Source organism: Populus trichocarpa, chromosome 5 (genome assembly GCF_000002775.5).
Source record: "Populus trichocarpa isolate Nisqually-1 chromosome 5, P.trichocarpa_v4.1, whole genome shotgun sequence".
Taxonomy (NCBI): Eukaryota; Viridiplantae; Streptophyta; class Magnoliopsida; order Malpighiales; family Salicaceae; genus Populus; species Populus trichocarpa.
The window spans coordinates 3,099,857-3,114,768 of NC_037289.2; the positions used below are offsets into that span (position 1 = coordinate 3,099,857).

Here is a 14,912-nt window from a genome sequence, read left to right on the forward strand (position 1 = left end):
ATGGATCAGACCTCGTTAAATTAAATTAATCACTGAGTCATTATATAAATTATTTAATAGTATTATGAGAAAGGGGATGAAGTTTGGTTCAACGTCGATTGCTTGAGCTTTTCGTACCTTTTTCTTTGAGTTTAAACTAAAATCTATCGATCGAATCAATTGATGAAGTCACGGATTCAATCCATATAAAATTATTTCTTTCTGGTCAAAGTCGTTTAGTTCTGATCAAATTTGCTATTTAACAGAGAAATTCGAGTTTTGATTAAGTGAAATAAAGTTTAATTAGTTTTGAAACAAAAAAGACAAATTTAGGAAGTATATATTATAAATTCATTATGAAACCGTCTAAAATTCAATTTGAAATTCTCTAAAATATATATTTATTTTATGTTTTTATCTTTATTTCTATGATTAAATATATTTTTATTATTTTTATTTTAAAACACTAATCAAGCACAACTTCATAATTTAATTGTAAGTTCAATTGAGTTTTTATAACGATCATGAATCTTCTAAGTAGGTTTGATTATTGTAATAACTAAAATACCTAATATACCAAAACTAGGATCTTCTTTTTAAATTAGGATACTTAAATAACAATTTAAACATAATAACATAATTTGAAAAAATTCTAGTAACACAGCACAATATGAGCTTGTTGTGTTTCTGAAACATAATATTTAGTAAGTATAATCATTCTCAAGCGTAACAACCATTATGTTGCATTTCAGAATAGCAATAACTTAATAGATCACGTTTTTTAAGAATGACATGTGGTGAAATTTAATCCCTTATCCAGATCTAAGAACACAAACACATATCAACCTCTTCTCTCTCTAAAAATGACACCAACAACTCTCTCTCTCTAAAAAAACCCATAAATCACTTGTTTCTCTTAAAACACCCAAAACTCGAACCCATCTTTTCCCATAATAATAATCCAATAGATATGATGTTATTTTATCAGAGCGAGTTAGATAAACAATAGTCTATACATGTATTTTTTGAACAATTTTTTAATGTGTCATCGTAACTTCCATACATCATTGTCATTTAATATTTATGACACTTACATTGTAGGTCACGTGAACTTTGTATAAGGATGATAAATTGATAGTTGCTCCAGTTATTTGCACTCGTGAACTTTGAAGAGACATTAACCCTTGATAATATTGTAGCAGAGGACGAGGCCACTTAGGCAGAAACAAGAATAAGAGCAAGAGGCAATTGTGTTATTAATGAGATCAAATTATTTAGTAGACGACGTAGACGTTGATAGATAAACATATTATGTTGATGTATTTTGGGATTTCAATTAGTAAAATATTGTATTGTTTAGTTGTTCTATATTTCTTATGTATGTATGCATGTTTATTTATTTGCATTTGTCTCATGAAAACATTATCTTATATAATAATTCATAAATGTAGTAAGTGAAGATAATTGAGGTTTGTGTTTTGAGTTCTGAAGCTATCTGTGATCATGAATTATGAGAAATGTTGCATTTGGTTATTGTAATTATATGCATGTATTTTTAAGCATGATAATATTTTGGGTTGAGTCCTTAAATAAGAGAAATTTTGCCAAATTTTTTTTAAAATTGAAAAATTCCTTGCTCATTATAAAAAAATTGTTATGATTTTAAGGTTCGTGGATTTACTGTTGTCATTAACCAAATTAAATGCATGATTAACAAATTAAATAATCATTAGAATTAAAATTGTTATACAATCCAACAATAAATCTTACAATAACTCTTCGAAATATATAAGATGCATGGAGATTTAGCTACTGAATTTTGGTTGGAAGGTTATGAGAATAGCTATTAGAACTCTTGGGCATGTAATTGATATTGTGATTCTGAAATATAATATTTAATTAATAACATATTTCTGAATCATAACAGGACCACGATATAAATGTTTGAGAAAAACAATATTAATTAAATATAACATTACAGAACCACAATAAAATAAATATAAATAATGCTACTCTTCCAAATTTTTTTTTTATTATTATTATTTGGCCAAAACATTTCACTTTTTATGCTAATAGCACCACATAGCCCCAAAATTAACCCCGCCCGCAGTCATTCCTCGACCCAATCTCCCACACACGACGCCTAACGAACCCCCTTTACTAATCTACGAGGGCAATCTCGTCCATTCACCTGCCACCGCAAGCACCGCACCTATCACCGCCAAACTGATCCCTCCCTCTCAATCAAAACCCCCAAGTAAAACCACTCTCTCCAATTCTTCGATCTCGATCGAACCAGAGCCTGACTTAGCCAGAAAGTCCCACCATGGGTGTGCCGGCGTTCTACAGGTGGCTCGCAGACCGGTACCCGCTATCAATTGTTGATGTAATTGAAGAGGAACCTCAAGAAGATTCGAATGGAAACTCTAAACCAATCGATGTTTCAAAACCTAACCCTAATGGTATCGAGTACGATAATTTGTATCTGGATATGAACGGGATTATCCATCCCTGCTTCCATCCTGAAGGAAAGGTCCATTTTTACAAACTTTTACTTGCACAATTTTGCGAAAGTTTTAGTTTTCTAGGGTTTTGAAGGAGCAACTTGGAATTTAATTCTTGTTAAATTTTGATGCAAACGTAATTGTCTGTTGTTAAATTTTGATGGTTAGTGTTTGCTGCAAGCCTATACTTGTGCAGATTGTAAAGTTTTAGTTAGGGTTTGCTTGAGGTGTTTTTTTGCGTGTTTAATGTCATTGTTGTTAATTTTGATGGATAGTGTTTAAAACGAACATGCATTTACAGTTTTAGACAAGTTATAGGGCTTCGGTAAGGTTTAAAAGATGGGATTGTTTTGTTTGTGATATTTAAAGGTTGTCAATTTTCATATTTTCACCAGATGTAGAAATTTATATTGTAAGATTTCGAAGATCTCCTTTGTGTGTGCAATTTGATTGCTGTCACTTGTCAACTTTGATGATTTGGGTTTAGAAGGGTTTTTTTATTTTATTTTTTCGGTGTAATTGAATAAGCTGAATGGTTTCTTACTTTTGATTTTATTTACAGCCTGCACCTGCTACTTATGATGATGTGTTCAAGTCTATATTTGTTTACATTGATCATTTATTTGCTTTGGTTCGTCCAAGGAAGCTACTTTTTATGGCAATTGGTAGGGTTCTTTTTTTATTTATTTTGAATTTGGGTTTTCTTTTTCGTTTTTTGTATTTATTGAATTTAAAATCATTTCAAGTTGATTCTTTTTTTCCTACTTGAGTTAATTGTAGATGGGGTTGCTCCAAGAGCTAAAATGAATCAGCAACGGTCACGACGGTTTAGAGCTGCGAAAGATGCTGCTCAAGCAGTAAGATTGAGATATTTTAATGGGTTTTTTAGTGGATCCCCTTTTGTGGAAGTGTTGAACTCAGTGTTATTTTATTTATAATGTATTTAGGAAGCTGAAGAAGAAAGGCTGAGGAAAGAGTTTGAGGCTGAGGGGGTACTTTTATCTGTTAAAGAAAAGCCCGAAACACGTGATTCTAATGTTATAACACCTGGCACTCAATTTATGGCAGTTCTTTCGATTGCGCTTCAGTATTATATACAAAGTAGATTGAATCACAATCCAGGCTGGCAGAATACCAAGGTGTGAGGGATGTCATCCTTTGGCTTAGTTTGTTGTAGATCGGATGATTCCTTGTTCGTGGAGTAATCCCTTCTGTATCTTTTTGAATATACATCTGGCTTTTCAGGATACTTTGTGTTCTCTAAATTTATTTATGGGGCTGCATTGGGTGATTATTTGAAGGTTATTCTTTCTGATGCAAATGTTCCTGGTGAGGGAGAACACAAAATCATGTCTTATATAAGATTGCAACGCAACATTCCCGGTTTCAATTCAAACACACGCCACTGTCTGTATGGTCTGGTAAGTGTGTTTCTGATTCTAGGCAAATTGTCATTTTCCTGGTCTTATTATTTTGTTATTAATTTGACACCTAACTGCTAATGAAAATATTTTGTTTGTGATTAGGATGCGGATTTGATTATGCTGTCTTTAGCTACGCACGAGGTTCACTTTTCAATATTAAGAGAGGTTTGGAGCTCAAGTTTCCTAAAGTTTTCATTGTTGTTTCCATCTGATTGTTGTTCAATCCATAAATTTTATATTCCTGGATTGTACAGATGGTCATATTTCCAGGGCAACAGGATAAATGTTTTCTCTGTGGTCAAGCTGGTCATCTTGCAGCTGAATGTCGTGGTAAGCAAGGAGATGATGCTTTAGATTGGAATGTGGTAGATGATACCCCAATTCACAAGAAGAAATATCAGGTTGAAGAACAGACATCAACTATTTCCATTCTTTTCCATCTCTTGTCTCACTACTTCTAAATCATATCCTTATTTTAACAGTTTCTCAACATCTGGGTTTTGCGAGAATATCTGCAATATGATCTGGACATTCCAAACCCACCATTTGCAATTGACTTCGAAAAGATAGTGGATGACTTTGTGTTTATGTGTTTTTTTGTTGGCAATGATTTTCTTCCGCATATGCCAACATTGGAAATTCGGGAGGTATGTAAGTAATGAGCAATGGTTACAAAAATGAGTTTGTTGCTGAACAACATGATGAATTCCATTCAGTTTATTTTTCAAAGATCAATTCTTAGCAAACAATTATTGTGGGATGTAGTGTTTTTTTTTGTTTTATAGCTTGTTTGTGTTGCTCTGCATCTAGTTCTTTTGGAGGCTTTTAAGCTATAACAGTAAATGGCACTCACTGTCTCTTATTCTCCAACCTCTCTCTTCTACCTTTTGTGATGAAATCTAATCTTGTTTTGTCAACAGAAAAGAAAGATATTGCTATTTTATTCATGTGGGCTATAATTTTGTTTTGCAGTCTTGTTGCCTCTTGGTTTTCTCTTCGCTGCTTTTTTCTTCCTGGTGCTGTCTACACAATGTATTTGACTCGTTAAATTTTATTAATTTCATTATTACCTCCTTTCCTGATTCAGGGTGCTATAAACTTACTGATGCATATTTATAGAAGGGAGTTCTCTGCAATGGGTGGTTATCTTACTCTTGCGGGTGAGGTAAATTTTCTTTTTTATGCTCTCTACATGACTTCTATCTTTGATTATACTTTGGAATTGGGATTGGTTCATGTTTCTTATATCAAAGTCTGTTAAAGAATTGGAATACTGCCTTGGTCTAATTTTATACTGTACATCTGTCTTTGTTCAGTTATCACAATTATGATCAGTTGGAAACTGTATGCAACCCTGTAAAGTTTAGGCTAACATCTGAGTTTTCTAATTTCAGACTTAATTTTGAACTCTTTAAACCCTTCCATTTCATCCTATAGCTATCTGAATTGATGTGGACTAGCTGTCACATGAGGACATCCATGGTAACATGAGATTTTGGGCTTTATGTTTGCAGGATGGTATTGTTCCAAATATTAGGTAGTTCATATATTATTGATGCATTTAATTTATCTTCTGTTAGAATTAGATCATAGTTGCCCAATTCCAACCTTTTTGTTTGTATCTCTTTTATTTTACTTCTTGGAAATCAAATTTAGGTTGTGCTCAACTTATAAACTTGAATTTCTAGAATGACCTCCTTGCTAAACATGTGCTGTAATATTCAGTGGGTTCTAGTGAGGGTATAGACATGTTGTGGCCTGTCTTGATCCCTACTTATTCTAGACTACTTTTTTTTCCTCTTTTTCTTTCAAAGAAGTTTGTTTTTGGTTCTGTAAGTCTTACTTGGCTTGTAGACTCATTTTATTTGTTATCGCTCTTTGTTGCCAATATCATGAAAGCAATCTTGACTGAGCTTGGGTCCTGAAAAAATGATTGGGACAGGCTTAGATGTAGCTTCCCAAGCCTCATAACATCTGCTGTTTCTAGGTTCACTGGCTCAGCTATATTCACATGGTTATGCAGTTCCTTCTCTCTGCTGGACTTGCCAAAAACTAGTTCTTCCATCTCTTTCCCCTTTTAAATTATCATGGCTTGCTTTTCTTATGCTTATGTTGCATTGTAGGTTACTTCCAGGGAATGATTGTACCATTATTTGGTACCATGAGTTCTAATAAACATTCTGATTACAATTAGCTTGTGTATCCAGGTTTTCCTTGATAAAGTAGAACACTTTATTCAGTCTGTTGCTGTTTACGAGGAGCAAATCTTTCAGAAGAGGGCTCGTATACAACAGGTTCTTTCTTTCTCTATGCATGGTCTAATGTGAACGTGTCTGTTTTCTTATTATTCATTGTTGGTATTGGCATGCTCACTCTTCTTGGACCTTGTTGGCTAGAAACATTTTATGTTTAGATGGCAATTTATGTAAAATCTTGGTGATGATTTAACTTATCTGTAACTGTAAATCTGATCCATAAAGTACATGGGATATGCGGCCTTAAATAACCTCATATGCTACTCCTGATTTATCTTTATTAGCCAGTAGTATTGGATTCCGTGAACCATAAGGTACAAAGTCTAAGACGCACTTTGAAAATTGGTCTAGTAATAAGATTTTGATCTGTGTGCTGGAGCTGGTGAATTTGAGGGAACCACACACCCTTTCTTTTTTTTTTTGAAATTCTTGGTTCTCTAAGATTCACATCAAATTTTTGTACATTCATTCTAAAGCAGACTTTATTTATTCTTCTTTCTATTTTTCTTCTGTGGCAAATTTTGAGCTTTGGAATCATATACAAACAGTCTTCTCAGTTTTTTTTTCCTGTTTGCACTTATGTGGATTATCCATTTTCAGGCTTTCGAGAATAATGAAGAAATGAAACACAAAGCAAGAAGAGATCTCTCTGAAGAGATACAAGCACCACCTGTAGATAAGGTTTGTGGTTAAAGTGTTTTCATTTGATGATGTGGATTTAAATAAATGTGTTATGATTTGAGTTTGCCTGCAGAGAATTTGTTTAGGACCTATATTAAACAAAAATGAGCCTATTATCAATTCATTAACATTTAGTTTTTGACAGTAACCTCAATCCTCTCTCATTTTTCGGGCTTCCTTCGCCATGGATGTCTTATTTTACCTGTTATCAATGTGGCTTTTATTATGTGGTTCAAAAATGAAAGATTATTTTAGTTTAGCAGTGAGTGTCTTAATATTGAATATTCACTTTAGCATGCTCCTTTTCTGTTTGATATTTGCATGCCAACTGAGGACAAGGTCAGTCCATTTGAAAGCCAGTCTTTTGTCTTCCTGGCTGTCCATTTTCCTGGCATAAAATTCGGTTCATTTTTCTTGTTCTCAGGTTAAATTAGGGGAGCCTGGATACAAAGAGAGATATTATGCTGAGAAATTTGATTTATCAAATGAAGAGGAGATTGACAAAGTTACAAAAGATGTGGTAAGTTAGTTTCTTTCTCCTCATCATGCAATTAGCTCCGCAACTTAGTCATAGAGTTTATTATATGGGTTTTCTCTTGATTGCAAGAGTTTGTTTGGACACGGTAGTTCATGACAACCGGCTGTCTCCCCCCTCCAGTCCTTCCTCACCTAAAAAACCCCCTGGCTCCAATATAAAAGCTGCAAGTTTGCTTGTACGTTTCTAATTATATTTTGTGTACTGCAAGTTATACGCTCTGTGCTTCATTATAAGATCCCTTGCCATGATGAAATACATGCAGATGAGTCTTTCGTATCCCTTTTTCTAACTGATACACCATGGGCTGGGCTGGTGTTCATTATAGTTGTTAGTTTAGCTAGGTGATCTTTGAGTGACCCTGGTCTTACTGTTGTGCTACTAACTGGCTGTTGGTTTTCCATTTCCAGTTCCTAAGAGTTTAGTTATTCGTTTATCTGGATGATCTTTAAGTACTGTTGTGCTATCTGCTTCTAGTTTCCAGTCCCCAAGAATTTTTTTTCTATGAATGATTAAAAATCCTTTTGATGTGATTGTTTTTGGTTTAATATCATCCCAAACCCATATTTTTCTCCACCTTTTCATTTTAAGATTTCTCATCGTATATTGACTTTGGATTTAAAGTGTAATATAATAAGGTGAACTTGCACAGATTTACATCAAGAAAATTAAGGTTGCTTTTTGAAAATCAAGCAATTTTATATGTTTTTCCTTGAATGGAATGCTATTATGCACTGTCTTAACCAAAAAAAGAAAATAAAAGAAAAGAGTACATAAACAGAGAAAAAGTAAGTGATTATCATCATAACAAATAGAAACATGGAGTGACAGAAAAGTTGGAATGTGGGGGAGTATGCAAAATATGATTTCTGGAGTATAAATTTTTTGTTAAGTTGCTAATTTTTTTCCTTTTTGTCTGTTCCCTCTCCCCATCACTTGTTTTCTATATGATCAATCATGTATCTGAAAAACATGAAATTAACATTTGATCATGCAGGTTTTGAAGTACGTGGAAGGTTTGTGTTGGGTCTGTCGCTATTACTACCAGGGTGTTTGCTCTTGGCAATGGTCAGTTCAATAATGGCTGAAACTCGAAAGTCATTATGCTTCTTTTCACTGGCTTTTTATTTTATTTGGTTGACATAGTTTTTTATTGGAATTTCAAGTACAAGCATGTGCACAAAACATACAAACCTATTTATGAATGCGTAGTTTCTTGAAGTTTTATAAATGAGACTTTGACGTGCTGGTAAAATAATAATGGAAAAGAGGACACAGCGGGCTCATTTAAAGTTGAGAAATGTAGTCCTATCCGTTCTGTATGTAGTTTTGACCCAGAGATTTTAGGCATGACCTGCCAGATAATCCAATTTCTCTGGCATGTGACACCTAAATTTAGCTTTTCCTTCTCTCCTCATCAAACGAAAAAAAAAGGCTTCCTATTACTCTGTAAGCTTATATGATACTGTTCTTTACTGCAATTAATTAAACTTTGAATTCTGTTCTGTTTCAGGTTTTATCCATACCATTATGCTCCATTTGCTTCAGATATTAAGGATCTGGATGAGATGGAAATAACCTTTTTTCTTGGAGAGCCATTCAAACCCTTTGATCAACTTATGGGGACCCTACCAGCTGCGAGGTGTTTTTTTTTTTCAAACTCCTTTTGTTTTCTATTTTACTTTTGGGATTCTGTCTGATTATTCTTTCTGTGCTGATTTTTTTCCTGTTGTGTGTATTACAGTTCTAATGCTTTGCCAGAAGAATACAGGAAATTGATGACCGACCCATCTTCCCCAATTCATCAATTCTTCCCCTCAGGTAAAAGAATTGATGGAAAGAAATTTATCGATTTACTCAGAATGTTTATCTTCTGCACAAGATTGATTGGGTTTCTTTATTGTGGGCAGATTTTGAAATTGACATGAATGGCAAGCGCTTTGCTTGGCAGGTAAATTCTTCTGAATCAGTTATCAATCAGATGTTTTAATTATACTTTTTTTTTCTGCTATCAACTGATTACAGTTACCTTATATTTATTGGAAGCCAGGGTATTGCCAAATTGCCATTCATCGATGAGAGGAAATTACTTGCCCAAACAAAGAAGCTTGAAAGAACTTTAATGGTATTTAGTGTTTTAAAGTAGTATGCAATAACTTCATCTTTAGTAAACTACATTCTCTTTTCTCTTGTATGCATCAGTCATTTTATTGGAGGCTTTTGCTCAGCACATGTTCTTGTAGATACAAACTACATTTTCCTTGCTCCTCTGTATATTCAGCTATCTATTGGAGGCTTTTACTCGCTGATATTTTCAGAAACTTGAAGTAAAATAATTGCAGTTAAGATTTTGCAAAACCAATTTAATGGAGAAATGCCACTGTCTTAGAAACCAAGTTTTTTGCAAAGAGAAGGATTTTAAAGACCAATTCCGAGTAATGATTTAAGATTTTAGGAGACACTATCAATTCAAATATGGATGTCATGGAAATATATTTATTTGTTACAGATGCTTTTGCAACAAAAGTTTCACAAAAGTTTATTTTTCATGTTACTGTAAGGAAGGAGGAGGTTGTAAACCCAAAATCATATGCCTTTTGTCAACCTAGGAGTTTTTAACTTATTTTCTTTTCTAGTTTTGTCAATTTTTTAATAGAAAAATATCCAATTTCATGATTTAATAATTTTGTTATAAAATTTGTACATGAATAATCCATTTTGACTTTTGAGTCATTTCCAGACCAAATTGATCAGTTTTTTGGTTTCTGATGTAGCCTCCTGTACTCAAATTTCTCCTTAAATTTAATCTGTAAGCACCAAGGGTAGTTTAAAGCTGGCAGTCAGTCCTGTTCACACCCCTATAATAAGTTTGAGTCTTTAGTAGTTATGCGTTGCTGTTTCTGGCATATCAGTCTTCTGTATAGTCTGGATGTCAAGTATGCTAATCTTTAATTTGCTATTTGCAGGAGGAAGAGCAGGTCAGGAATAGTGTGATGCGTGATTTGCTATATGTCCATCCTGTTCATCCATTGTCTCAACAAGTCATTTCTTACTATCATCATAACTATCGTTTACCTGTTAGTGAAAGAATTGCTTTGAAAATTGACACGAGAGCTAGGTTAGTTGGCCTTGTTGTGGATTGATTTGTAGTTTGAAAGGTTTCAAATCATTTTTTATGTGTGCTGGCTTTATCATCTCATTTGTTGCTTATTTTTTCCAGTGGTGGAATGAATGGTTATCTTTGGTTATCTGAAAGAAATGTGTGGAGAAGTGTGGTCCCTTCTCCTATCAATGGATTGCCAACCTTAGAGTATAACCAAGTTTTGTAAGTTCAGCTTTTTCCACTGCTGTTTTTATAAGCTAATGGATCTTTGCTGTAATGCTGTGCATTTTTTATTTGCAGAAATATCACATACCTAACTCCTTCAAGTCATAGACACATCCCAGAACCTCCAGAGGGTGTAGTCATGCCTGAAAAGGTTTGTGAGCTCCGGATGCTTGTAGATTTGGTTTATTTCTTTGTGAGTAGATAAGTGAAGGACATGAAGTTCCTGTCGCCTGATGACAGGGGTAGTGATTCTATTCATGTACAGAATGATATATCGTAGTGTTACTGTGTTTCAAATTACAGAGTTTACTGGAGCAGTAAACTGGAATTCTTCTATGAAAATTAGTTGGACATAGTGCTGTGTTTAAACAACCTTTGGTTTAGTATTAGCCATGTGTTTTGTAGGTATAATTGGGCAGTAAACTGGAGGCATTCCTTGTGTTCAAGGAAATTGAAATGAAAGTTTCTGAATTGAGTTTTGTCATAGTAGAGTTGCTTGTTTTTGTTTTTTAAAGCTGCTCCCCACTGTATTGGTGTAAGTGCTGATGCAATAGTAATATAATGGTCATGTTCAGTTTGCAGATGCAAGGATGCTCATATGTTGTTTCCTTGAAGACATTTTCTTTTGATAATGTGTTGTGTCATCACAGTGTTTGATATTAGTTGGCAATTTGACTTTAAAGATGCCCATGGCTAATTTGAGGTATGTTCTTGCAATTTGCAGATCTTAAAACCTACAGATATTAAACTGTTTCCCACATTATGGCATGAAGATAATGGCCGCAGACAGCAAGGCAGGGAAAGGTATGAATATGCATTTAAACATCTTTGCAATGGTTCATCTGCATGGTTGCTTTAACTGGCCGGTTGGTCAGGTTGAATATGCCTGACATTCTGTCATGATCACTATTCTTAACAGACAATGCATATAGTTCCATTTATCTGTGGAGACAGGATGGGGTTTCTTTATTATCTTTTCTTTTTTCACCAAATACATATATTGTTAGGAATTTTATTCAAAGGCTTATAAGTTTTCATTTTCTCCCAAATGAACTAATTTGCATGTGCTGTCCCTGTCCTACAGGCCACAAGTACCCCGAGCAGTAGCTGGCCCTGTATTGGGGGAAGCAGCTCATCGTCTTGTCAAGAACACCCTTAATATCAAACCAAACGGTTCATCTTCTCGAGGCAATTACACATTCAACAGGCCAAGACCTGCTGGGCCAGCTGGTTATGGAAGGGGCTATGGGGACGATCCAAACTATCATTATGCACATTACAATAACCAGCAAGGCCTAATGAGTAATCATATGTATCCTGTCTCATCAAATGGTGTGCAAGGCAACCGACACAACTCTAGGCCTCAAGACAGAGTGCAGTACCATCAACAGTACCATGATTTGAGTACTGGGGTGTCTGCTCTGACTGTGGAAGAAAATTTCAGAAGCAGGGCACCTGCAGTGATCTCACCACGAATTCCGAATCCAGGATACACAACGAATTTATACAATCAGTTTGAGCATAACACAGGTCCACTTCCATCACCACCCACCAATTGGATCAACAAAACAGCAGCAGGAGACGCTGGAATGTACTTCAGACAAGATACAACATCAAGGGGTCCAAATGAGAAGCAGTTGAAGCAGGTTTACCAGGTTAAGACACAAGTAGCTCAGGAGACGTCAGATATTCTAGCTCAAGAAATATAAGATTTAAAACAGCAGTAACACTGTAGATTTGGTTAATCATGTACATTTTCTGACCACCCACATAGCTGTGGCAATGGATCTTCATTTTCTGACGAGTTTACTCAGTTTGGGTAAAACAGCCACAGAATGCTATTCCTGGACGGTATGCATCCACCAGAGTCGAGGCCGTTAAGACTTTTATTTGGATACTGAAACATGCTGAATTTAGTGAACGGTGGTCTTTTGAGATCCAGTTTTGATTTGGGGCGAGTTAGCATACTGCATCTTACCTCTTTCATGTTGCAGTTTCTCTCTTCCGGATTTTCCAATTTGTTTACTGGGCTGTCATATAACTGTATCATACAAATGTGTTGTTGTAATCGGGCTGGATCACTGGAATTACAACATCGGGTCTTCTTCCGTAGTGTTTTATATCGGGAAGATCAGAAACGTTGTCAGTTACTTATTTTGGATGGTGTAATGATTCTGGATTTAATTCTATGCAGTATCCTCTTTAGTGACTTGAACTATTTGCTTTTTCAGAGTTTCTGTGCAACTCTGACAGCATCTGTAGGATTGTTATTTACGAAACCATAAACGATTGCATAACAGGTAGAAGCTGTTTTCTAGTTAGAACTCGATCTGGTCCTGACAACTTGATCGTCCAGTGCTTTTAATTTGTGAGGCGATTATGACTGAAATTGACCTGGAGTTGCTTACGGCTTGGAAATAACTTGCTAGAGCCCCCCTTCGGTATCATGCTTGCTCTCCCGGTGATCAAGGAGGCAGAGATGGTTCTCTGTAGATGCCCCTTCTATCCAGGGTTGGAGTTGGGGTTGGAACGCCATTCTTGATGAAGTTTCTGTGTTAACATGCTCAATTAGAGGTTCATCTCCCCTTCTCATTCAAGCCTTTCATCGCATTATATTCTCAATGAATCTAAGCTTTTTTGTTCTCACATTTTTTGCAGTCAATTGTGCTTCAGCAATTCTTTGCAACATAGACAAGGTGCATGCTTGATAGAGTACAAAACAATGAATAATGAGCTAACTGAGCAATAGAGCCTGGAGATGAAGAGAGACAAAAGTCGAAAGATCTTCATTTGATAGAAGAAATTCGATTCCGAACTCCATGTTCTGGTATTTGTGTAACTCAAAATGCAATTATTACTAACTTCAAATACATATAGTACAGCATCATATAACAATACCGAAAAGAAAAAAAGAAAACCCTCACCGTTTACTATTGCAGAAAATACCCTGACAAGAACAAAACAAAGAAGACGAACAAGGTCCCAAATATTAGAACAGCCTTTTGACCAGATGTAAGTGCATTGCCTCCTAATCCATACTGCTGGTTCTGCGCAAACCCAGCAATCTCAACACTTTTACTCACAAAGAAACTCTGTGCAGCGCCACAAGTAGGACACCTCCATTCACCAGGCAGCTTGTCAAACTGAAACCCTGGTGGTATTGGATATGATGGGTCACCAACTGACTCGTCATATTTGTAACCACAAGACCTACACTCATAAATCCCAGTGTTTAAAACTGCAAACTTCTCTTCTAACCGCCTCTTATCAAACTTTGGTTCTTCTCCTCCTCCTTCTTCTTCTTCTTCAACAGGAGACTCAGCTGGTGGATTGGTCAGGCTTGAATCTGATAAAGATGGTGTCTTGTCTTCTTTGGAGACATCAATGGAGTGAAGGGAGAAAAAATGAGTCTTTTGGGGTTTATGAATGGAAAGGAATGATATTTTGGAGAGATGGGTTCTGGACTTCGGAGAGGGAAGTTGAGGTCCTTGAGGAAGGTTGAAAGAGAAAGTGGCTCTTGTAGCTGCACAAGCCATTAGTGAACTTTTTTGTGTTTTATGGCTTGGCTTCTATGTCCTGTCAGTGTGTTGAGTTTTAAAGGGTATGGACAAAAAAGCAACGTGTGTAGAGTTTCTGGGTGGGGGAGGAGAAAAGGAGTGGATCCATGGAAGCAATAGCATATGCTGTGTGTTTGAGTGGGTGGTGGATAAGGTTGGGGAAGTGACAATGGCTGCAAATCAATTCTTGCAATGGGCTGGGGCATGGCATTGGTTCAGATTTGGGTTTAGGTTTCTTCTGTAGCCCAGTATAATATATGACTATTGACAAGTCTTCCATTGTACTGTTGACTGGTTGCAGGACGTGAGCACTATGGTAATTGTCTTTTTTTAAAAAAAAAATATTTATAAATATATTAAAATAATTTTTATTACAGAGACAACAGCAAGGGTAGTGCCTTGAAACCTAAGGAAATACTTTATTTTACATATAAGAATGTATTTAGTATTATAGTAGTGATTGATTTTTAAAATATTTTTTATTTAGAAATATATTTAATAATAATTTTTTATTTTTAAAAATTTATTTTTGATATAAATATATAAAAATATATAAAAAAATAATTTTAAACTGTAAGATTTTTTGAAACTCATAACCAGCTATTTAAGACTTCATGACTTGTTAGTTAGCACAATTTTAATATGAAAA

The 14,912-nt window shown here is 35.1% G+C and overlaps 2 protein-coding genes across 2 annotated transcripts; one reads left to right on the forward strand and one right to left on the reverse strand.

The window, feature by feature from the left end:
• The first annotated feature begins 2,096 nt into the window (after window positions 1–2,096).
• LOC18098928 (5'-3' exoribonuclease 4) lies at window positions 2,097–12,921 on the forward strand. The gene is made up of 22 exons (XM_006382690.3): window positions 2,097–2,512; window positions 3,046–3,148; window positions 3,264–3,340; window positions 3,431–3,622; window positions 3,785–3,904; window positions 4,010–4,072; window positions 4,162–4,308; window positions 4,390–4,554; window positions 4,995–5,072; window positions 6,115–6,201; window positions 6,763–6,843; window positions 7,268–7,363; window positions 8,376–8,446; window positions 8,892–9,020; window positions 9,123–9,199; window positions 9,289–9,329; window positions 9,429–9,503; window positions 10,345–10,496; window positions 10,599–10,703; window positions 10,782–10,857; window positions 11,431–11,510; window positions 11,791–12,921. The coding sequence occupies exons 1-22, from the start codon at window positions 2,306–2,308 to the stop codon at window positions 12,413–12,415; spliced, it is 2,847 nt and encodes a 948-aa protein (XP_006382752.2). The 5' UTR covers window positions 2,097–2,305; the 3' UTR covers window positions 12,416–12,921.
• Window positions 12,922–13,465: 544 nt separating this feature from the next.
• On the reverse strand, window positions 13,466–14,456 carry LOC18098929 (uncharacterized). The gene has a single exon (XM_024600412.2). The coding sequence runs from the start codon at window positions 14,240–14,242 to the stop codon at window positions 13,637–13,639; it is 606 nt and encodes a 201-aa protein (XP_024456180.1). The 5' UTR covers window positions 14,243–14,456; the 3' UTR covers window positions 13,466–13,636.
• Between the last annotated feature and the right edge of the window lie 456 nt (window positions 14,457–14,912).